This window comes from Tetrao urogallus (assembly GCF_951394365.1).
Source record: "Tetrao urogallus genome assembly, chromosome: 22".
NCBI lineage: Eukaryota > Metazoa > Chordata > Aves > Galliformes > Phasianidae > Tetrao > Tetrao urogallus.
Genome location: NC_136835.1, coordinates 882,354 through 904,888, shown reverse-complemented (window position 1 = coordinate 904,888; position 22,535 = coordinate 882,354). Strand labels below are relative to the sequence as shown.

The window sequence follows — 22,535 nt, the reverse complement described above, 5'->3', positions numbered from 1 at the left end:
AGCTGGAAAAGCCATTTCAAAGTCAAACACAACTGACCATGCTTCGCCATAAACATAATACATCTCTTGGTTTCCATGCTCAGAACTGCGGCAAAAAGAAACTGCGTTTATGGTCACGTCCTTGTTTGGGTGAAGTTCTGCAAGCCTTTACTAGAGATTTGGATGTAGGTTCACCTGTTTATTTTCAAAGAGAACATTTGTTAAATTTGATAGCCTTTAACCAGCAGTGCTACTGCTGCTCACCATGAAGAATCTGCTACGGATAACCTTTCAGAAGCATTGAAGACATCCACTAAAGCTGAGGGGCTTTGATTCATAGATGATTAAAGCACACTTTTGGTGCTTTGCCTTCATGCTAAAGCACTGTTTTATAGCAGGCAATGAACTTCAGCAATAAAACTGCTACACTTCAGTGCAGAAAGACAGTTCTTCAGACTAAACACCTCTATATGATTTAAAATGTCTTTTTGGAAGGACACTTAAGAAGAGCAATGCGTTACTGCCTTTCTTTGCAGGTCACACTTAACTTGGCATTGCTCTTAATTCGTTACTGACCTCTCCAGAAAACACAGACAGGAAAGGATGAACCATTTGTGTTATGGTCTCCTAACAATTAGAGATGAACACAAGAGGCCACGAGAAAGTCCTTAGGATCAAGCAGGTCATCAGCTGTTCTTACTCCACTCAAATATAAAGGCCAAAGGGATTCAACCAAATTTACAAAAGTAATGCTGCTAAATGAGACCCTAATTCATTCGTTAACCTCATTACCATAAGTTATCACTAAGAACCACAGCTCAGTAAATTAGTATGCTAAAATCAATGTATTTAAGCAGGTGAGATCACACATGCAATATCAAAGCATAAAGTAGCCCCCAGGAGATGAAGGATTGTTTCTGTTTTCTTCTAAGCTCTGGGCACTGACTCACACCACAAGGCAGGTGACCCTTTGGTTGATGATGAAGCAACAAGAGACTTGGCCCCAGGAAAGGGCAGCATCATTTACTGAAGTGAATATGAGCAGAGCAGAAGTTGTTATTTTTAGTTGTTAGCCTAGATAATAAATTACCTTCTTTCTCCTGATCTTTATGTTGATATCATTTCTCTGGCTTCTATGTATGAGCAAACACTTGAAAGCGGTTGAAAAGGTTATCTGCTTTGAATGAGCTTTATTAAGGAAAGAAGAAAACATGGAACAGTAAGGGATATGAATAGCATTTATCAAAGCCCTCTGGGGGACGTCAGGAGCTGTGCACATATTTCATAGAGGAGTTGAGGATGGCCATGCCATTGAGCTCCCGCAGTTGACAAATATGCCTGAAAAGACAAAGGGAGAGGTTGCTGAGAGGATGGGGAGTGACTGACTACAGGATTCTTAAGCTCCCACTGCTCTGCTATGCCCTCAACGAAACCATCAAGGTCACTGAACACCTTAACTCCAAAGTAACACGACAGAAGGTTTCTAAATGGCTATTCCCCATGAAAAGGAAAGCCAGAGTTCCAAATGATACTTGACAACTGTTCATATAGGCGACACCCCTAATAAGGTTCTCACATCTCTGCAGTGTTTTGCAGAGCTCAGAGCAGATCCTTTCTTGCTCATTTGGGAGCTCCAGGGAACACAAAGCACTTCTGGAACTTCACCATTACCCTTTGCATTACCCGTTGTTTTCTGCAGTGGCTCAGGAGGTACAGAAACATTGGTACTGGAACTCAGTTCTCCTAATAAGAACACAGCTCTGTGTCCACCTGGCAGCGTGCAGCCAGCTGGGGCTCAGCCCGCTCTTGGCAGGCAGCAGCACAGACATTCTGTGCTGACATCTATACTTTTGTTGTGCTTTCATTTCTGACCTCTACAAGCTTAACTGATCACTTTTCCTCTGTCCATTCTTCCAGCACAAGTAACATGAAACAATGCAAAATGAGCTCCTGCAAGCAATCAGAATGAGAAACAAAAAATCCTAAAGCAGGATGGGGCAGACAGTACAGCAAATGGGAACTCCAACTAGAGGAAGAGTGGCATGTCATAGAACACTTAAACAAGCTGCTCATCTGCCCCGTACTGCTGCCTCTCTGCGTGGAATTGACCCACACTGGTTTGGCGTTACTGGATTCCTCATTTTCCTCCCCCCACCATGTCCCAGTTCCCATATAGGTTCACATGTCAGTTTTCCAACAATTACCAACAAGTAAAATCTGGATGGTGCAGAACAGCAGTATTTTGTTTCCACTGGTTTTGGTGTGGTTTTGCTTTTTTTTTTTGCAATACCTTGGTTCTGCAACACACAGCTTCCCCAGAGCAATTGCTGCATTCTCCTGCACTGAAGTTCTTGCAGCATCACCACCAGCGTGTTTCAACAGAGCCATCACAACGTTGGAATTCAGTAAGGATGTTGCTGCTCCAGGAACAAGGAGGCACTGACCAAGGCAGAAAGCAGCATTTCCCACAATCATTTCATTTTCTGAGTCCAGGAGCTTCAGCAGTACGCTGAACTCTGTGAACAAGAAAGATTTCACGTATACAGTGAGCCCAGACTTGTTCAAATAGCACTGATATCATAGAATCCTTTGACATGGAAGGGACCCTTAGAAGTCATCTAGTCCAACTGCCCTGCAATGAACAGTATCTTCTGCTGCTTTTATCTAAGCAATAGAGCAGAACCCCCAGCACTGTTCCATGGGGAAATATTTTCCTAGAAAACCTGGAAGAGCAAAAGCATTGCTTCTCCAGGCTCAGGGTGCCATGTGCTTTCTCCTCTTCACCTGTGAACACATCTGTCCCAGCAAAATGCATCTGCACGCCAAGAGGTTCTTCAGTACAGACTTTGTGTTTCTCCATTTGTTACACATTCCCCTGAATCTGAACGCGCCGCCGTTGCTGCTTGCTGACTAAGAGATCTCGCACTGTGATGGGTTTTACAGCTCAGTTCCAACAGGAATGAATCTCCTAGCAGCAGAGCTAAGCCTGTGTTAGCAAAATGATGACAGAAATAGTGACTTTTCACAAGGTGAATATCCAGAATTTTGGTGAAAACAATGAGAATTGCTCTTGCTATCTGAGGAAACGGAAGCTTCATCTGCAGATGACAGTGAAACTAATTTGGGTGTACAAAAGGAAGATGATGCTCTGAGAGGCTTTTAATGAGTGAAAATCCTTTGGGTTCAAGCAGAGCTACATGAACTGACAATTTCTTGACAGGTTCAACTATTTAGATCACACTTAAGTATTCTCTGTGGTAATTACATAAGCACTAATTGAATCTGGATTTTAAAGCAATCTAAGTAGTGTTATACCACACAACCAGAGCAAACATTAATAACTCAAAAATACCCCGAGACACCCACCTGTCTGATACTGGCAATCCACCTCCTCACCCATTTCCTATTAGTATATTAATAGGAGACCAAATATTATTTTTTATTATTATTTATTTTATTAATATGAGACCTCATATATTAATATAAGACCAAATGTCCACACAGAAGTTGAAGGAACCTGTAAGCAACCCCGACCTCTGGAATTCAGCTGTCTAAACACAGCTTCATCTTTTGGCCACCAACTTCTGAATTGTAACAGAAATTGGGTTGCATTTCCAGAATTTTCAGAGATTTCTGCCCTCCCAAAAAAGTATATCAAACCATTTTATGAATGTAAAGGGCAGTTTCTCTAACCCAAGCTTTCTATTTGATGCACGTTTGCATCCACACAAACGAAGGCTCATTAAGGATTTCTTAGAAAACATGATAGAAGTCTTGCAAGAGTAAAACAAGTGTAGATCTCTGTCCTAGAAGGGAGGAAGGTAGGTGGGCAATGCTGAGATTCTTGCATTCTCTCTCTAATTAGTGTAGCTGTCACTTACTCTTATCTGACTTCACCACCTCTTCCTGGGCTTGTCTGCTGCTTCTTGTGCAGATGGAAAGAGTCCTTATAGCGTAACTGGATGTGGTCTGTCCTCCAGCCTAGATTTGGATTAGAATAAAGTGTAAACTAATAAGCATACAGTCCATGCCCCAACTTAAGGTTACAAAACAGTTTAGGTACCACAGATACAGTTGTTCACTATGCCTAAGATCATATCCCAAATAAAGACCTCAGAATGGACAGAGATTGAAAAATAGAATAGAAACCACTCTTCCCTGCCAACAGCACACATACAGAATTATCTCAATCTCTGGAGCCCAGTTTCTTTCCAACAGCTCTGGTGCTTACTAGTTACAGGAGTTAGACTGTTACAGTCTTTTGTTTAGGCTGCTTCAATCTGCAGGACAGCAAGTCTGGCATCTGCACAAGGCTGCGTGGATACAAACCCCATCAGTGCACAGATACACAGCCAAGCAGTGCCTACAGACAGGGGATATATTCCTCCTGGCCTGATTCAGCACTCACTGGTCATCAGGGCAAAGGGCTCCATTGCCTTCAGTGGTCCAGATTTTATCACCCCATCTTAAGCTTTAATCCTGCAATGGAGCCTGCAGTAGTGGATTCCTGCATTTGCAGATCTCCACAAGTAGAGCTGTAGGGGCATTTGGCACACGGAGAAACAACTCAGAAATTTGGGATACAGACTACAAGGCAGCAGTTATGCTCCAGACTTGTTGAAATTGTGCTAGAGAGCCCCAGCACTCTGATGGAATGGATGCAAACACATGCAGAGTGACTGCACAGGTCTTTCTCCTTGGGAAAGGAGGCTGAATGCAGGGGCAATTTAGGTTTTCTTTAGGGACTTCGAAAGGAAAAACAAAGTGAAATCAGTGGAATTACTTTACCTTCAAGAATTTGATCATTTTCTTCACCACTCCTCCTTTCACTGCTTCTTCTACTGCCAGTGGGGATGCTGCCAGGATGCGACTCAGCACTCCAATGGCTCTCTGAGTAAGAAAAGTGTGGGAGAAAAGAAAAAAATGCCCAACATTTATTTGTACAGACAAATTTATTTAAAGAGTTTTCAAATTATTTTGGTTTTGCAGATGGCAGAACAAACCCAAAGTCATTCAAATGACAAAAGGAGTTTACAGAAATATAATGAAGAACATCTTTAGGACGCAGCTTTTTTTGTTGCTTACTGGAAAGTGAGCTCAGCACAGCTTCTAAAGATTCCAATACAGGGGGGTGATACCAAAGTATGATCAAGGACACTGCACACTTATTTTTTGAAACAAATAGCACCAGTGACAACTTGAGCCTCTAATTGCACATAAAACAGATCAGAACAGCTCATGTGAGTTCAGAGAGGTGAAGAGACTCCCAGCTGAGACCACATCTGCTTCCACCCATTTGCCTTGAATAATTACTATATGTGGGAGTTACACACCATTAGTAGGGGTACAATGTCCTAGGAATGATTCACAACAGGAACTATAAAAAGGAACAGCTGTTAAACACCCAAACTGTTCTTGCTCCTTTGCTTCCAGATTGATTTAATGCTTTGCACTGAAAACCATCCAAAGGATGAAACGATTTGTGCAGGCTTCTACTTTGTAGGTTTCAAGAAAACACTGAACATCTCTTTCATCAACCAGAATATAAATAATCCAAGGGCCATGTTATTTTTTGTTGTTGCTACTACTAATATTCAACATTTGTTTTCGGCTTCAAAGCCTAACAGAAAGGCTTCCGCAAAGCTTGCACAGGTCAGGGTTTGGCACTGCAGTGTTCAGGTCTGACTGAGCAATGCGATCTTTTCTTACTCCAGAGATGTCTACTTACTGTCACAGTTCTTCCATCCTGATCCCTGAGCAGGGACATGCATCTGCCACTTATGTCCAAAGCAAGGCACTGCAAAACAAAGCCAAGAGCTCAGGAACAGCTGACTGCCACAAAGCATTCAAGCAGAAATGCTTGAATGTAACAAATTGCTCTATGTTACAAACGGAGATGGGGGCACACATGGCCCCAATTAATAACTTTTCAGCAGTTGTTCTTTTTTAATGTTTCTTTAAAGTAGTTTTGGGATGTGCCAAGCACCTAAGAACATTCCAGAATTGGAGATTGATGCAAAACAAACCATTTGCAACATGATGGCATGGAGCCATCTATGCCTTACGCTGCGTTTTTGTCAAAACTGTGTGTCTGTGGGTGAATCATAGAATAGTTATGGTTGGAAAAGCCCTCCAGGATCACCTCATCCAACCATCCACCTACCACCATAACCCCCGTCCCTCAGTAGCACATTTAGATGCTTACACAGGGTGGTGTTAATGGACATTTCTTACATTCTTCTGCTTTTTAGCTTACTTGAACTGCCAAGGACCCCAACTGGTAACCTTAAACACCAACAAAAATTAACAATTAACCAAACACCAGCAAATTCTGATGTTGGAGCCTTAGGAGCATCTCAGCACGTTTGTTGTGAAAGAAGACTCTACATCCACACAGCATAGCTGTGCTCCTCTCCTGATACAGACTGTGAGACTCATGCTGTTCTGTGGCCATTCCCTCTCTCACTCTATCAAAATGTTCCCATTTAGCTACAGAACGTTCATGGGGCCCATTTACAGTAACAAGGGAGGAAGGTGCTCAAACTGCTCACAGAATTTTCTATCACCAAGAAAGCGATCACAGGAAGAAAGCTACCAAAGAACATCTCTGGTCTCATTTACCTGGATGACGGAGTTTGATTCAAGCAGTAAGTTCATCATGAGGCCCAGCACTGCAAACACACACTCCTGATATCTGGGTGTGCCAACATCAGCACATCCATCCTGTGCACAAAGGAGAGAAAAGTGTGATCAACTCAGAGGTTCAGCGCTGCTGGGGAAGGCACAAACACATCACACAGGTGCCATTTTCAGAGGCAGCAGGGCAGAAAATGCTGCTATAGGGAGCCACCAAGCCTCCTTACCACCAGCTGTAAGCAGGCTTGCCAGCACTCATTGCACTCTGCCATCTGCACTCGGATGGCTGCATCTGCACACAGGTTCCCCATGATGCCAATGCAACGTGAGAGGGCTGCCTGGTCCACCTGCTTGGCTGAGGCCTAAAAACAGAAGAGTAGAAGAACACATTAAGAGCAAATTACAACATACGGGTGCTCCTATCTCTCTGACTGAGATTTCAGGATCTTTCATAGAATCACAGAATGGTTTGGGTGGAAGGGAGCTGAAGGCCGCCTGGTGCCGCTCCCTGCAGCGCACAGGGACACCCACAGCTCAGCAGTGCTCACAGCCCCGTCCAGCCTGACCTTGGCTGTCTGCAGGGACGGGGCACCACCGCCTCTCTGGGCAGCAGTGCCAGCGCCTCACCGCCCTCACTGCCAAACCTTCTTCCTCAGCTCCACCTCAATCTCCCCTCTTGTGGTCTGAAGCCATCTCCCCTTCTCCCATCACACAGACCCACTATAGAGTCCGTCCCCTCCCTTCTCACAGCCCCTTCAGATGCTGGAAGGAGTTGTCATGAGACATGTTATAGAAGAATATGTTGGAAACACAGAAATTAAGACCTTTCATACCAGCAGTTGGATGAACAATGGTAAAACAGATGTGGAAAACGTGAGGCGACACTGTGCTTTGAACCTGTGAGGACAAAGAAAGCCATGTTTGGACACTTAGAGCTTTAGAATAACAGACAAACAAACAGATATAAGCAACAAAACAGCAACATATAGAGAAGGTAAAATGAGTAAAGAAGGCTGGCAGCCTCTATCACAAGGTCACTTAGTATATACTATTGTAACTTATTAAAAAAAAGGAAAAAGTGCAAGTTACTTTTCCTCTTGACTTAAATCCGACAGAATACTCATGGCACTGCCAGCCCTGGCATCAGTGCTGTTGACAAACGTCACCAATATCTGCAGCCATCTGTCATAAATAAAAAAAAGAGAAAAAAACTGCATGTCAGCTTTGGCCTAATTATTAAAGACATTTGCAGGGAAGATTACTGGTGATGACTGTGTGGTTTAGAAGGACGTGCTGAGCAAACCCAACAGTTTTTGGGCGTGAGTGGGTGTTTTAACCAAGAAGCTTTACAGGTCTTGGGATGAACATTGTATGTAACACAGTGAAGTGCACATCTGTGGAGAACCTGTTCTGTTCATCCACTGGTTTAAATTTTTAGTGCAAAGTAGCACATTAAAAATTTCTGCTCTGGTTAACTCAGGTTAACTGGGAAACTTGGAAGAGGGTAGATTTAGACTAGATATTGGGAAGAAATTCTTTACTGTGATGTTGGTGAGACACTGGAACAGGTCACCCAGTGAGGCTGTGAATAGTCCCTCGCTGGAAGCGTTCAAGGCAGGCTGGATGGGGCTGTGAGCAACCTGGTCTAGGGGGAGGTGTCCCTGCCTATAGCAGGGAGTTGGAATTAGATGACCTTAAAGACCTCTTCCAACCCAAACCATTCTAAGAAGGAAATGGCAGGACAAGAGCAACGAGGTAACAGGCTTTTTATTTCTCCACTTAGTGAGCCTTGGCAACACCGACTCATAAATGCCAGCTGCCAGATGAGGAGAGAGCAGCTGTTTGAAAGCATGAGCTATACCAAGAGGCAACAATGGCAGCTCTTACTGGAGTGCTAGGCACACAGCCTTACTGGTTTAAAAAGAATAACTATGCTTCCAAGTTACACCTCTTCAGAAAGGAGGACCTCCTTAGCTTAGCTGCTTAGCTTCACAGACATCTCCAGTGCAAAAGTTTGCTGTCTCCCTACACCTCACTCCCACTTCTGCTCACCTTGGCCTAAGTCTCAACATCATGATACCCCTTTCAGAAGCCTGTCACCCACCTGGTGCTCTGCTTGGTGCCAGTGGAGCGAGCTTTGGACCTCTGCAAGCCCAGGGTAAAGGGACTTCTACTAAATTATAGTTGCATTTGTTACCTGGATAGGTCCTGGTGCCTGATCAACAGTCTCCTCCCATTCTCATTATCTGAATAGAGAGCAATTAGTGCCAGCGTCTCCTTTTGGATCTCCAACACACCAGAACACAGCAATTCCAACAGCTGTGCATTCACATCAGGGTGAGTCAACAGCAGCCACTGATTTTCTTCTGCAAAAAGAGGAATCTAAGTACAATGTCACAGGCGATGCAATCCCCATCATCACTCCTGCTCTCACTAACTACACAATTCCTCATGCATCAGCTGGACCCAGCAACACACAAGTGAACACAAGTGCAGGCACAAGCACTCTTCTTTTCCCCACGGCAGCCTGCACCACTTCACCACTTCAATCTGCTGCCGACCTCCCTGCAAACCTCAGGGAAACAGAGGCATGAGCTACCCAACCAACGACCTCTTACTGCCGATGCCAAAGGAATTCACCCTTCTCTAACAGCACTCCTGCTTTTTACAGGTAGAACTGCTTAAAAAAGACAAAACGAACGTGATGTTATCTTAAGAGCCAGCAATAATCACAGGGAATTGACTTTCTGCCCGTCAGCATACATAAAATGGGCACAGAAACAGACTGGAAACTCAGCCCCGTGCTGAAGCAGCGCTCAGCAGAATAGCTCCAACCCTCATAAAGCTTTGCTGACAGCAAGGCCTAGACCCAAGTGCTCTGGGAAAGCGATTGCTTGTGCCAAACAACAATTTTAGACCCAGTGTGTGCAATATTAACAGAACATGAACAATGATTAATGTTGATCACATTTTTACCATTCCCAGCGCACACAGCTTGCCAAAGGGAGAGAAGAGAAACACACAGATCCACTTCAGCAGTGCTCTTTCTTCCTGCACAGAAGCCCCTAAATGAGAAACATTAGCTTGCAAAAGGAACGCGGGGCAGATGAAACAGGGTTAGCTCTTTGGCTGGGGACATCAGGAAAGCCTCACAGCAATGAGGATCTGCCATACAAACACTTAAGCTCATAAGCTCTAATAACAGCGTTTAACCAGATGTGCCTTCCAGACGACCTCCTCCAATGCCAGACCGATGTTTTGCTGAATCTAACCGCCCTGAGCACACACAGACCACCCACAATCAGTATGCAGCACTGTAATGTGTTCAGTTCTGCACTGACTGATTGTGGTGAGCCAGGGAGGGAGAGCGTGGTGCGAATCTGGAAGCACGCAGAACAGCTCTTCCCTTTTCCAACCAGGTCACACTGTTCCAAACAAACTTAGTTGTGCAAAATTTTCAGATCACATCTTCCCTGTGGATCTTGCTTGCGTCTATGATCTACTAGGCAAGAGATCCCTTACAGGACAAAGTTTAGAAAGCGATTGAACTGGATTTGTTTCTTGGTTACCAAAACATCTAATGGCCGCCCAGAACACACAGCAGCAGAGAACACAGGTCCCAGAGGGAATCCCCCCCCTCAGTTACAGGACTGAAGAATTTTACAGGTTGAGGAGAGTTTTTGCAGAGCTGAGGTGAGACATTTATTGATGTCCAGCCAGACATACTTCAGGCAACTATGCTTTTATATCAGCTGTTCTCTTCCAGTAAGCTTTTACAGCCCTGCTCTCACCATTAGAGATAGGGGAACTGTGCAGAAATAGGAGATCAGTGACAGAAGCAGAAACTCATGAGTCCACTGCATCCAAAAGAGCCCTACTTGTTTGGGTCAGATACAAGTCAGTCTATTCAGACATCACAACCAGTTATTTCATTATCTTGTGATCATTTCATCTGCGTTTCGTGAGGCGATTGAGTTTCTCGAAAACAACACTGTCACTTCCTCATGCTGTAACGTGCTTCTGTTCTCTTCTGGAGAGCTCTTACCGTCTTATGACCTCGTTGTCATTGATGATACTGAACCCATTGTTTGTTCTAAATAAAGTTTGCTCAGTGCCTGGAAAGAGGCAGAGAGAAACAAGTCAGCTCTGTGAGCCATCTGGCTGACGCACCATGGCGAAGGCAGACACCTGCTCTGCTGCAACACAGCATTGAAGGAAAAGGTCACTGGATCAACAGCTTTGGGGAAAGGAGGTTTGCAATGTGAAAAGGGGAAAAACTTCAAGAGCACTTGAAGCAGAAACAGGTTTGAAGTGGAAGACCACTCTAATTGATGCCTGGTGCAGTGGAGAAAGACTGACTTCATGCTCAAGGGTTTTTATGAGGACTTAAACAGGAGAGTGGTCCTGCAAATCATTATTCTCCAACAGAGGACTGCAAACTTTTCAAAAGTAATTTGAGACCTCTTAAATTGTAGTGACAAGACAAGGAGGAATGGTTTTAAGCTACAAGAGGGTAGATGTGGGTGAGCTGTGAGGAAGCAATCCTTTGGTCAGGGCAGTGAGGCGCTGGCGCTGCTGCCCAGAGAGCTGTGGGTGCCCCATCCCTGCAGGCACTCCAGGCCAGGTGGGATGGGGCCCTGGGCAGCCTGAGCTGGTGGGGGGCAGCCCTGCCCACGGCTGGGGGTGGCACTGGGTGGGCTTTGAGCTCCCCTCCAACCTGAGCCGTTCTGAGGTTCTATGACATGACTAAGTCCTTAAGAAGTATCAACAGCTCAGCTACAGAATTGGTTTAGTAATTAAAAAAAAAAAAAAAAAAAAAAGGAAACATGCACTGTACATAAACGTTGAAATAGCAAACACCGTTTGTTATATGTTTTTTTTAACAGAGGAATGGCTTTTTGGTCTTTCAAAAACTACTGCAGTTGTACTCATCCACCCGGGTGGGTTACAACCCCTCACGGAAACAAGCTTTGCATCAAACACTCACACTCCTTCACAGCTCCTATCAGAACTTGGATCCCTCCCGTATAGTAGAGGATATTCTGGTTTGGCCTGTTGAGTTTCTGCAGCAGATCTTTTATGGACAGAGCTGCATGTTTTCCGGACTGAAATGCTTTCATCGCTCTATCTTCCTCTTGCATTCTTTTTTCCTCCAAGTTAACCTCATTCATGCAATCTTGGAAAGCAAAAGAAATCAAAGTAAGTTAACAGAATGTTCTGATCAGAAACCAAGAGACAGGAGTAGCAAAACTGACACTCCTTACCTTTAAATAAAATTTTCTTTTGGGGATCAAGCTGTAAGAGCTTCTGGTAGCACTGCCTGGACTTAATTCAGAAAAGAAACAGGCTCTTATGTTCAAAGAGGAATGAGGAGGTGCTAATACTCCTGGCTGTTAGTTCCTGGCCTACACAACTGTAAAAGTCTGAGGAATAATATTTACAGAAGGAAGCAAACCAAAGCTTTGATGTTCCATTATTTTAACAGTTTTCAGCTCCCATCAGGACTTCAGACATGAATGTGGAACTGAATCTTTTGTTTGACATTCAGCATCACAGAAAGAAAAAGAAACACTATCACTCCCATTAGCAGCTTTCACCTTAACAGTTCAGTTAACCCGAAATGCAGGGAGCTTTCCTCCTTCAGAGGTGACATACAATCACCTCTTATTGCTATGCAGTTTAATTGCTCTGTGCAGCAGAGCAATTCAGGATTAAAAGGTAGAAATACACTTTGCTCATTTGTCGCCAAGTGGCGACAAATCCCCACCAGACAAAGCATGGCCACTGAGCACAGCGCTGCCTCTCTGCCTGCAGGCTGCCAGTGCAGTTGCCACACCTGAGCAAACCATCAGAAAAGACATAAGAAGTAGAAAGAAGACTAGATTTTAAAATTATTTGTCTTTGCAGGAGGACAGAATCTCTTTCAAGCTCCATGTACACGCCTGTCTGATGCAAAAGACAACAGATTAGTCCCTTCACCCACAATATCACATCAAAATCACAGGCATGGTCTAGCAGACAAGAATTAGTCAACTCACCTCATCATAGTGCTTAAGCGCCAGGTGAGCTTTCCCCATTAGAAAATAGGCTTTAATGCATTTTGCATTGCACTGTTAAAAAAGGAATTTCACACAAAGTGTTTAGAAACTTCAAATACCTCCCCCCAGCATATTCCCACTGCCATTAGCATGCCATCTCCGTACTGACAGCTGCACACAAACACTCGACCTGACCACAGAACTGAACGTACCTTTAACGCCCACTCACAGTCACCAATGGCTTTTCCATATTCATGCATCTTCAGGTAGGCCTGAAATACAGCCAAAGAAGTCCCTTTTCTAAGCCTCGGAGTCAAGCAACACCCATCACCTTTTGTGAAACTCCCACAGGAAGCAGAACCATCCTTTTCAAGCCTTGTGCCACTAACAGAACACAGAGAGCAGTATTCTGGTCAGTACGCCAGCAGCTCCTGCACTGACCTGTGCTCTGTTGGTGTACAGCTCTGGCACATCCTTCAGCTTCTGCAGGCCATCAGTGTACCTCTGGGCAGCTGTGCTGTAGTCCCCTTTCCTGAAGGCATCGTTTCCCTTCTCCTTCAGAGCTGCAGAACAATACACACACACTCCAAGTAACACTTTGGCATTTGTTTTGTCCCCATGCAGTGACACATCTCAAAGCACACCAGCTGGGTACCTCCCCAAGGCATCAGCTGCTTGAGCCCCTGCTGATTACCATTTGCTAAGCGTTCATTTATCTTCCTTCGTTCAGCTCGTTCTTTTGCATCCTTCTCCAAAGCAGCCAGGAAGCCCTCTTGGAGGCAGGAGGAGAGTTGGTGGCATTTTTGTTATGAAAAATTAATAAAGAAAAATTTACTTTATTAAAAATTGAATTGCATACAAGAAAAAAAGTCATTTCCAATGTACATCTGAGCCATTTCTGTACAAAGAATCATAGAATCCTTAGAGTTGGAAGGGACCTTTAGAGGCCATCTAGTCCAACTCCCCTGCAATGCCCAGGGACATGCACAACCCCATCAGGTTGCCCAGGGCCTGATCCAGTTGCCTGATCCAGCTTTGCCTTGAAAGTCTCCACGAATGGGGCATCCACCACATTGTAAGAAAATCTGAAGGAAACACTTTGGAAATTAAACTGGAATGGGAATGTATTACATATCTAAGCTCTTAGGATTGTACTTTCCACAAAGCAGCTCACCTCCAGACAGGCATTTCTTTCTTTCTGAATCCAGAAGAACAGCCTTTAACATGCAGCAGTGACAAGCTATACCAATGGACATGCTCAGCCACACGGGTATGAGCCACAGATGCATTTCTAGATGTGTCCAAAGAGTTTGCCTCCACTTTAGTGGCAGTAGAACAAGGTCTTGTGTGAGCTAAGAGCAATCCTCAGTGCACCACTGCTACTGCAGACAGAAGGGGTGCTGAGGGCTGCAGGGAGCACCGCTTTACCTGTGCGCACTGCCTTACCTGTGTGCACTGCCTCTGCGTTCACTGAATCCTAAAAAAAAAAAAGAGAAGTAAAGCACATGTAGGTTTGCATATGGATAATTCAGTAGAATCCATAGCAGCAGTGGAACAGGTGGTGAAGTACGCCTTCACCAGAAGGGAGCTTACAAGCAGCAGGGGATTGACTTTCTACATGGCGTTACAGTGACAGGACAAAGAGGAATGGCTTCAAACTAAAAGAGGGCAGATGTGGGTGAGCTGTAAGGAAGCAATCCTTTGGTCAGGGCAGTGAGGTGCTGGCGTTGCTGCCCAGAGAGCTGTGGGTGCCCCATCCCTGCAGGCACTCCAGGCCAGGTGGGATGGGGCCCTGGGCAGCCTGAGCTGGTGGGGGCAGCCCTGCCCACGGCCGGGGATGGCACTGGGTGGGCTTTGAGCTCCCCTTACGCATCGTTGGAGATTTTCTGCTTGGCAGGAGTTGAAAGAGCACCACGTGCAGAAGGCAGGGCCACAGGAGCGGGGCACAAACCTGTACGGGATGGCGCGTGTTGATCACCGTCCTGTCCGCCCCGGCCGCGCTCTGCTCGCTGCCCCGCCGCTCCCGGAGCCGCCGGTCCGCCTCGGCGATCGCTCCGTCCCGGACAGCGGCGTCCGCAGAGCTCAAGCCTTGCACCAGGCGGCCTGGGGAGACCCGACAGGCAAGATGTGGACGAGCAGTGTTCCATTCATTCCCCCTTCCATCTCCCGGCCGTTTCACCCCCCCTCTGCCGCACTCACTGATGTCGTCCACGCGGCGGAGGAAGCGCTGGAACTCTTCCTCCTGCTGCGGGTCGGCCAGCGCGGCCATGGCGGGAGGCCGCAGGTTGCGCAGCGTCTGCGGTGTTGCCATGGATACCACGCTGCTGACGTAACGACAACGCGGAGGGAGAGTAGGGGCGTGGCTACGCTAAGAGCGGGCGTGGCTACGCGCAGGGAGGCGGGGGTTCGCAGGCCGCCATTTCGCGTTCTGCGCCCGCAGCGCTGCCTTGTGGAGCAGTGTGTGTTCGTTGTCTTGGGAAATCCAGGGAATAAAGCCACCCCGAAGATCAAAGAGAGTAAAAGCTATCGCGGTTAAGCCGCACACAGCACAAAGAGCTCGTTGCTAAGCTAGGGCTGTTTTGGAGGTGCCTCCCTCCTGGGCTCTGCAGATTTCAGCTTCGGAGCAGATGCTGTTTGCTCTGTGCTTTGCCATTTAAATCAACACCACAAATAATTCCCCGTGCCGGATGAATGACAGCTTGCAGAACCCCGGGTGATGCCGTCCCACTGCCCGCCGCTGTCACCGCGTGCTCGGCGCCGTGTGTCACGGGATGGCCGCACTGACATCGCCTCGGGTGGAGCAGCTGAGGAAGGGCTGGAGAGGAGAAGGACGCCGAGTGATGCAACATCAAGTGCAGCTTGTGCAGGATACTTTGTTCAGCTGAATTCAGTTGGAAAAGAAACAATGGAGGGAAGTGTATCTGTGTTACCTCGGGCTGGTGCTCAGCCCCAAAAGGGGACGTTCCCAGACCCTGAAGAAGTGGTTTTCCTATGGAAGCCACGCTGCCAATTAACATCGACTGTGACTGCTTCAGCCCACTGTTGTGTTCTGAGGAGATGGGGACAAGCTTGTGTAAAGCAGCGGCATATGTGGTTTATGTGGTTTATGTGGTCTCTCCCAGCAGCTCTGCTCCAGCATTGCCCTGCTGCACAGCATGCCGAGCTGCGCTCAGAGCAGAGCACGGCGCTGCTGGGGGTGCAGAAATGGCAGAGCTCTGTGTGGGATAACAAGTGTTGCAGCTCAATACACATACCTGTGTTATTTTCTGTGTGCAATTCCAGCAACCAAGGACTGATGTACAGCAGAGCTCTCAGCTTTTCAGTCCATGTCCTGGGAAATCATAGAATCATTAAGGTGGAAAAGACCTTGAAGATCACCCGGTCCAACTATCCACCTACCACCAATGTTGCCCACTGACTGTGTCCCTCAGTCTCCACATTTCCTGAATACCTCCAGGGACTTTACCACCTCCCTGCGCAGCTGTTCCAATGACCACTCTTTCGGAGAAGTTTCTCCTAATATCCAACCTTAATCTCCCCTGGAGCAACTCTCGTCCTCTTGCTGTTTCCTGTGAGAAGAGGCCGACCCCCAGCCCACCACAGCCCCCAGTCAGGGAGCTGCAGAGAGCAGTGAGGTTTCCCCTGAGCTCCTCTTCTCCACACTGAACAATCCCAGCTCCCTCAGCCGCTCCCCATCGCACCCCATTGTGCTCCAGACCCCTCACAGCTCCGTTCCCTTCTCTGCACGCTCCCAGCCTCCACGCCTGCATTGCAGCGAGGGGCCCAACGCCGAGCACAGCGCCGAGCTGCGGCCTCGCAGAGCTGAGTGCAGGGGACGCTCACCTCCCGCTCCTGCTGGCTGCGCTGCTGCTGACACAGCCAGGCTGCCGTCGGCCTTCTCGGCCACCTGGGCACACTGCTGGCTCACGCCCAGCCGAGCGCCGACCGACAGCCGCGGCTCCTTTCCCTCCGCACAGCTTGCAGCCGCTCTGCCCCAAGCCTGCGGCGCCGCGTGGGGTTGTTGTGGCCGAAGCGCAGGAGCCGGCACTCGGCTGCTTGAGCTCCGTCCCGTTGGCCTCAGCCCAGCCATCGGCCTGTCCAGGTCCCTCTGTAGGGCTGCCTGCCCTCGGGCAGATGCACGCTTCCCCCCACGTGGAGCTGTCTGCAAACCTGCTGGGATGCACTCGGTGCCCTCATGCACATCATCAGTAAAGGCACTGAACAGGACGGCCCCAACGCCGACCCCTGGGGCACCCAGCAGTGCACCCAGTTCTTTGCCCAGCAGTGTGTACCGGTCCAGGCCACGGGCTGCTACTTGTCCAGAATACTGTAGGAGAAATCAATGCTTAAGATAGAATTAAATGCAGTTTGATTACTCCAGCATCATCCATGTGCAGGGACACGACTTGGGACACGTTACTGACACCTTTTGAAGCCAACACTCACACACACGCACACGCCACTCAGCCTCCCTATGGGACACCCAGCTGACTCGGGTTCACAGCAACATTCAACAGCATCGGTGTGATTGTCATCTCAAGGCAGTAATGTAGGTGGCACAGAAGGACAGACCCGACCAATGCTCCTCTCTGTGGCACCCGGCACTCCAGAATTGCTCCGTACACAACTGCTGACATCTGAAGAAGTGCAGACTGCAGGCATGAGGTTTTTTGTTGGTATTTTTTTTTTTTTTTGTAATTTTTATTTGAACACAGTATTCTGACAGAATGCAAAGTCAAAATCCTCAGTTAGTATCAGTATTTACACCAGTGAGAATGGGAATAAAGGTGGAATTGATGTTTCACTCGGTAAAAAGATTTTTTGTTTTTTTGTTTTTTTAACAAGATAGAAGGCCCCCAAAAGTAGGGAATGCTGGGTAAGGATGTCAGTGGAGGTCTGAGAACAACTATCAAAACAGCCTAGTGTGAAAACCTGGGGTTTGAAGGCTCCATAGAAAAGTGTGAAAATAAAACTCCACTCTAAAAGCTGAACAACTGGATGCACTATTACCTCATCATCATTACGTATGGTGCAGCATGAAATGTAGTCACTCCACAACTAGAAGCTGATCAGTCTGAGTTGCCATATAGATATATATATGTATGGCATGGATACATATATAAACATATACAGCGCAAACGGCATCAGGTTGGTCCCTCTTCAAAGGTTTAAATAAAAGCAATGAAGCCTAAGCTACCTTGGGAATGGGATATTTATAAATTAAAACAAATTATTCTCCGTTAAGGGCAAGTATAAAAACGCTCTCCAAAATTAATCTAAGGGGACTGGGGATGGGGAAGTCACAGGGGCACTAAGGGAGCAGGACAGAGGCTCCATCCACGAGACACAGCCCAGCAGGCACTGGGCACTGTGACACCAGGTGCCGGATGGGGCCCTGGGCTGGTGGCCTTATGTGGCAGAAATGCCAGTCTGGGTGGCAGCCACCACAGTGCCAGCCGATGGGTGCTGAGCAGTGGCACTGGACGTGCCACTCCGGGTCACTGTGCTGAGCAGCGTTTGCTCCTGTTGCTGCTCAGGGAGGCATGACACGTAAGGTCAGGGGACCACGGACCAAACTTCGCCTTACTTACACCAACACTGCTGTCACGGGGCAAGCATGGGTCGAATCTGACACAAGGCTTTCAAGTGAGGACCTGTCCTGCCCTGCTGTCCTGCCTGGGACGGTACTGCCTGAGTGTCTGCGCCTGCACATCCAGCCATCCTCCACTTCCATCCCCAGGAGCTGAGGAAAAAATGCAAAAACCCCACACTTAGCAAATGACAAAACCACTGTTTTTCACTGTTTGAAATCATGTGATGCCACTGTAAAAAACTGCACACTCAGAAGGACACACCAACGAGAGTGGCTCAGTTCACCCGAGCCAAGCGTGGTCTCCCCAACCCCATCACCCTTCTGCTCGTCCCCATGGCACGATGCAACATCGTCAGCTTGGGTTTGTCATTTAAAGGCTTGTGTTCCTTCTAAGAGTTGTTCTCTTTTTTTTTTTTCTCCTGAATATATATATTTGAAATCTGAACTATTCGCTACACCTTCCACATCCAAACTATGTTGAAGCTTTTTTTTTTTTTTTCAATTATTTCAATACTATGACAAAAAACACGTTTCACACTAAAAGTCACGCACCCACAGTGCACAAGCTTGCAGATCTAAAGTAGAAAAAAAAAAAAAGGAAAACAAAGGAAAAACAAACAAAGCAAAACCCCCAGAGAAGGAGCACCTCTATACAACGGGCTGGCCTTCCTCCGCCTTCCTTCTGCTCAACCTTCTCTTCTTCCCACTCCAAAGTCCCAGTGTTACTCCATGACTCCCAGTGATGACCACAACAATGCACGTGTGACATCAGCCCCTTGCTCTGACTGCTAAAGGCATGGTGCAAAGAGCAGGGACATCAACGGGAGTGTTGGCACTGATGCCCAAGCGCTCAGCCATGGTTACATGGTTTGGATGATGCAGAGCATACGTGGATGACTGAACAGACACGGTGTGCTGGCGCTGTCCTTGCAGAAGGGGTCTTACGGAGAGTCACAGAATTGTTTGGGTTGGAAGGGACCCTTAAAGGTCACCCAGTCCAACTCCCCTGCAATGAGCAGGGACACCTGCATGCTGCTGTGCTCATGAACATCACCCGCATGAGAGCAGAACATTCTGTTTTTAGTGTTTCCACTCTTCTAAAGGAAACTTTATTTAAGTGCGGAAAGTCAATGCTTTTAAATCAGTTTCTGGGGTCAAAGGAAATGGCAGTCATCAACATTCTAAGGAGAAATGGATGCAGTCAAACAGCGGAGACAAGACCAGCCCAGCCCTAACTGTACAATCCCTCTTCTGCTTCTCAAAGCTCTGGGAGGGTTCCATGAAGGAAAGAGAAGAATGTCCTAAAAAAGCAGAGATGATATTTTTCTTATGCAGTCAGGCCCAGGTCCAGCAAGGGACTTACACTCGTAATAAATTTAAGTATATAAGGAAACTCTCGCCAGCAACTCTCTTGTTCGAAGTTAAGCGTGTTTATGTGGATTGCTGGATACAGACCTCGATTGGTGACAAGTGGTTGGGATATTCCCCATGCCCTACCCCCCAAAAACAAACCAAAGACCAGCATTACTCTTTTTTTCTTACTCCAGTAAGAAATAATAATAATAATTATAATAATAATAATAATTAAAAAAGATAAAGGGGAAACTACTGTAAACATCGATATTTTAAAATGTCTCCCTTTGCAAAGCAAGCATGCTGCTAACCTAGTAGCTAGAGTCTGGATTTACTTTAAAAAAAAAAAAGGCAGCTATTTTACAAATACATTTAAACACAACAAAAGTTAAAAAAAAATTGTCAATTGTAAACACTGGAGAGAACAAAAGTTGGCAAAAATTAACATAAAATTTAAAGAAATGTAGAGTCTGAATACTGCAAATTGAAATACATCCCCCAAAGCTGCAATTTTGGCATTCTTCCTAACAAAAAGAATAACCCCCCAAATCAATGTCTAAAGTGGAGAACAGAATTCAGCCACAAAATGCTCACGACACTTTGCATACTGAACACAAGGTGAACAGAAATTATAACTTATTTATGAGGCTTTACATATTTCAAACTCGACTGAAAAGTATAAAAATAAATTGTGGACTTTGTTCACTAAGTACCACCTGTACCAAGTAGGCAAGCAGTACAGTGGTTATATCTACTATTCTAACCAAGGAAAGAACAGGGTCTTCTTTTTTCTTTTCTCTTTTTTCCTTTCATCTAAGACTGGTTGACTCTGAGCTCCTCAGCGATGCTGTAAGTGGTATTCTGCAATTTTGAGCATACCAGGGGACAGCTGAGCCCCCGATTTGGTGATGGGTTAAACCCTGTTTCAAAATGTATTACTTTTTAAAAGCAAGTGCACGACAAATAGAACCTTCCTAAAAATCTTAAGAAAAAAAAGAAAAAAAGAAAAAAAGAGAGAACCCCCCCCTCCCCATTTATGCATTTTCTGTTTTGTTTGTTTTTTTTTTTTTAAAAAAAAGGCAACAGACACTAGAGGAATGAGATGTGTGTTGTGTTTCGTGTTGTAAATGCTTGGGTGAAGTCGTTCTGCCATGTTTTTTCATCTGTTGCTGATCATGCTTTGCTCTCATTTTCATTTGTTTGTGTGGCTTCGTTGGGGACCGTCTTCACTTCTGCTGGAGGTGTCTTAGTTTCCGTTGCTTGCACTTCAGGTTTGTCTTCTACTGGGGTTTTCCTGAAGAAGAATCACCAAAATGGCACAGTTTAGAGACAGAGAAATACAGACCAACTGTGGTAGATGAGCGATCAGGAAAGAAGACGTTGCTGGAAACACTCAAATGTGTCTCCTTGACAGAGCAAAATGACAGATGCAGAGATAAGGACAACCAGACTCACCTCCCCCCCCAGCTCACTTAGCTCTACTGAAATCCTTCTGGAATTTCCTCCTGCATTGGGCTACTATAGCAGGAGGGCTGCAGCAGAAGCACAGAGGGTGTGCAGCAGTGTGGAATGCCACAGGAAAACAGCATAACTCACACAATTGCAAATGAATTTGATTTTTACCATCACTCATTTATGCCACCTAACGTCCTGTTAGAACACACTGCAATTCAGCAGTAGATCCCTTTTTCTATAGGAAGTCATCTCCATAATTTCACAGTATGCAGCAGGAATAAAAACACAGTAAGTCAAATGCATTTTCACAAGCATATGGAAGGTCATCACCTAATGCTGATTCTCCACCTGTCCTTGGCACTTACTACAGAACCAGAGAAGCCTGTTGGTCCAACACTCTTCACAGCTATGGGAAGTGCCACACCAGGCACTCCTCGTAGCCTTCCTGTTCCATCCCACTGCAAAGTCAGCCTGAGACAGCTGGAACCCCACTGCACTCTGACCAGTGGGTGAGATGACCCGAGCCTACGGTTGCCAACTGGTTTCAAGAAGGGGAAGCAGATGGGCAGCACAGGCAGAAGGTGGCTGCACTGGCAGAAAGAACACAGCCCTGTGTTCCACCACACCAGGAATTCCTTTGTGTGGTGCAGACCAAACTGCACTCACTCAGCTGAAATGCTTCCTCACGACAGGCAAATCATCTCCTACCTTGTTCAGCTCCGCACCAGCTCACAACCCTCTGCTCTCTTTGTCTCTATAGCACCCAGCACGACGGGGCAGCAGCTTTTAGCTGCAAGGATTCATGTTCATCATGAATGAGCTCTGTGTCACCAACATGCTTTCCTTAACAAAAGGCAAAGTCCTGCCATGGTCTCTGCCTCCTGCTTTTGGGAGCTGCTTTCACAACAGATCTGAGCTGCCTTTTTGAGTCTTTCTAGCAATAAAGGACAGGCCTCACTCATGCAGCAAGAGGTGCTCCTAGTTGAAGCTGCCTGTCAACAGTGTCCATATAGGAAGCCAGAAGGAATTGGGAACTGCAGTACTTGTTTCCTAAAGAGAAGCTTATCTGTTTCAATCAGCATTTTCCAGGCTTCTGCTCTAACGGCTCTGCCACCAACCACTGTCCAAACAGACAGAGCAAGAAGATGTTCTTGTCCAACATCTGTGTAACAGCTGGGGATGCTTCTCCCAGTTAGCAGGTGAGAACTTCATGCTGTTTTCACTTCAGTTATGGTGTCTCTGCCAAACACAAGCTGTGGATTCATCTCACCTGAGGAAAGGCTCCCAAAGGACTTCTAGTGTTGTCCTGCCTAGGAGCATGTTGGTGCTCTCTCAGCTGGTATAAAGGAGATGAAGTACAGTGGATGGAGACTCATCCCAGATGTACCGGGACAACAAAGACACTGCAAGTTATCCTGACCCAAACGTACTGAGTGCTCACCAATGCACAGACAGGAGCACAACGCCTTACCCTTTTGCAC

At 46.5% G+C, this 22,535-nt stretch overlaps 2 protein-coding genes across 5 annotated transcripts in view; both read right to left on the bottom strand.

Annotated features, from left to right (window-relative positions):
- Positions 1–1,241: 1,241 nt before the first annotated feature.
- TTC12 (tetratricopeptide repeat domain 12) lies at positions 1,242–14,964 on the bottom strand (the record flags this gene model as incomplete). Its single annotated transcript, XM_079545828.1, has 21 exons — positions 1,242–1,317; positions 2,270–2,495; positions 3,861–3,960; positions 4,768–4,869; positions 5,708–5,776; positions 6,601–6,702; positions 6,843–6,977; positions 7,449–7,512; positions 7,705–7,797; positions 8,813–8,981; positions 9,592–9,680; positions 10,661–10,730; positions 11,603–11,791; positions 11,880–11,940; positions 12,654–12,725; positions 12,866–12,925; positions 13,095–13,216; positions 13,348–13,425; positions 14,100–14,130; positions 14,605–14,756; positions 14,853–14,964. 21 exons carry the CDS (start codon positions 14,962–14,964, stop codon positions 1,242–1,244), a joined length of 2,172 nt encoding a protein of 723 aa, XP_079401954.1.
- A 5,808-nt stretch (positions 14,965–20,772) lies between these two features.
- Positions 20,773–22,535, bottom strand: part of NCAM1 (neural cell adhesion molecule 1) — a gene marked incomplete at both ends in the record, with an annotated part of 77,297 nt that continues 75,534 nt past the window's right edge. For all 4 annotated transcript variants that reach the window (XM_079545707.1, XM_079545705.1, XM_079545708.1 and 1 more), the window contains one exon: positions 20,773–20,893. In XM_079545707.1, the coding sequence (XP_079401833.1) occupies positions 20,773–20,893 (121 nt within the window). The remainder of the gene's footprint in view (positions 20,894–22,535) is intronic.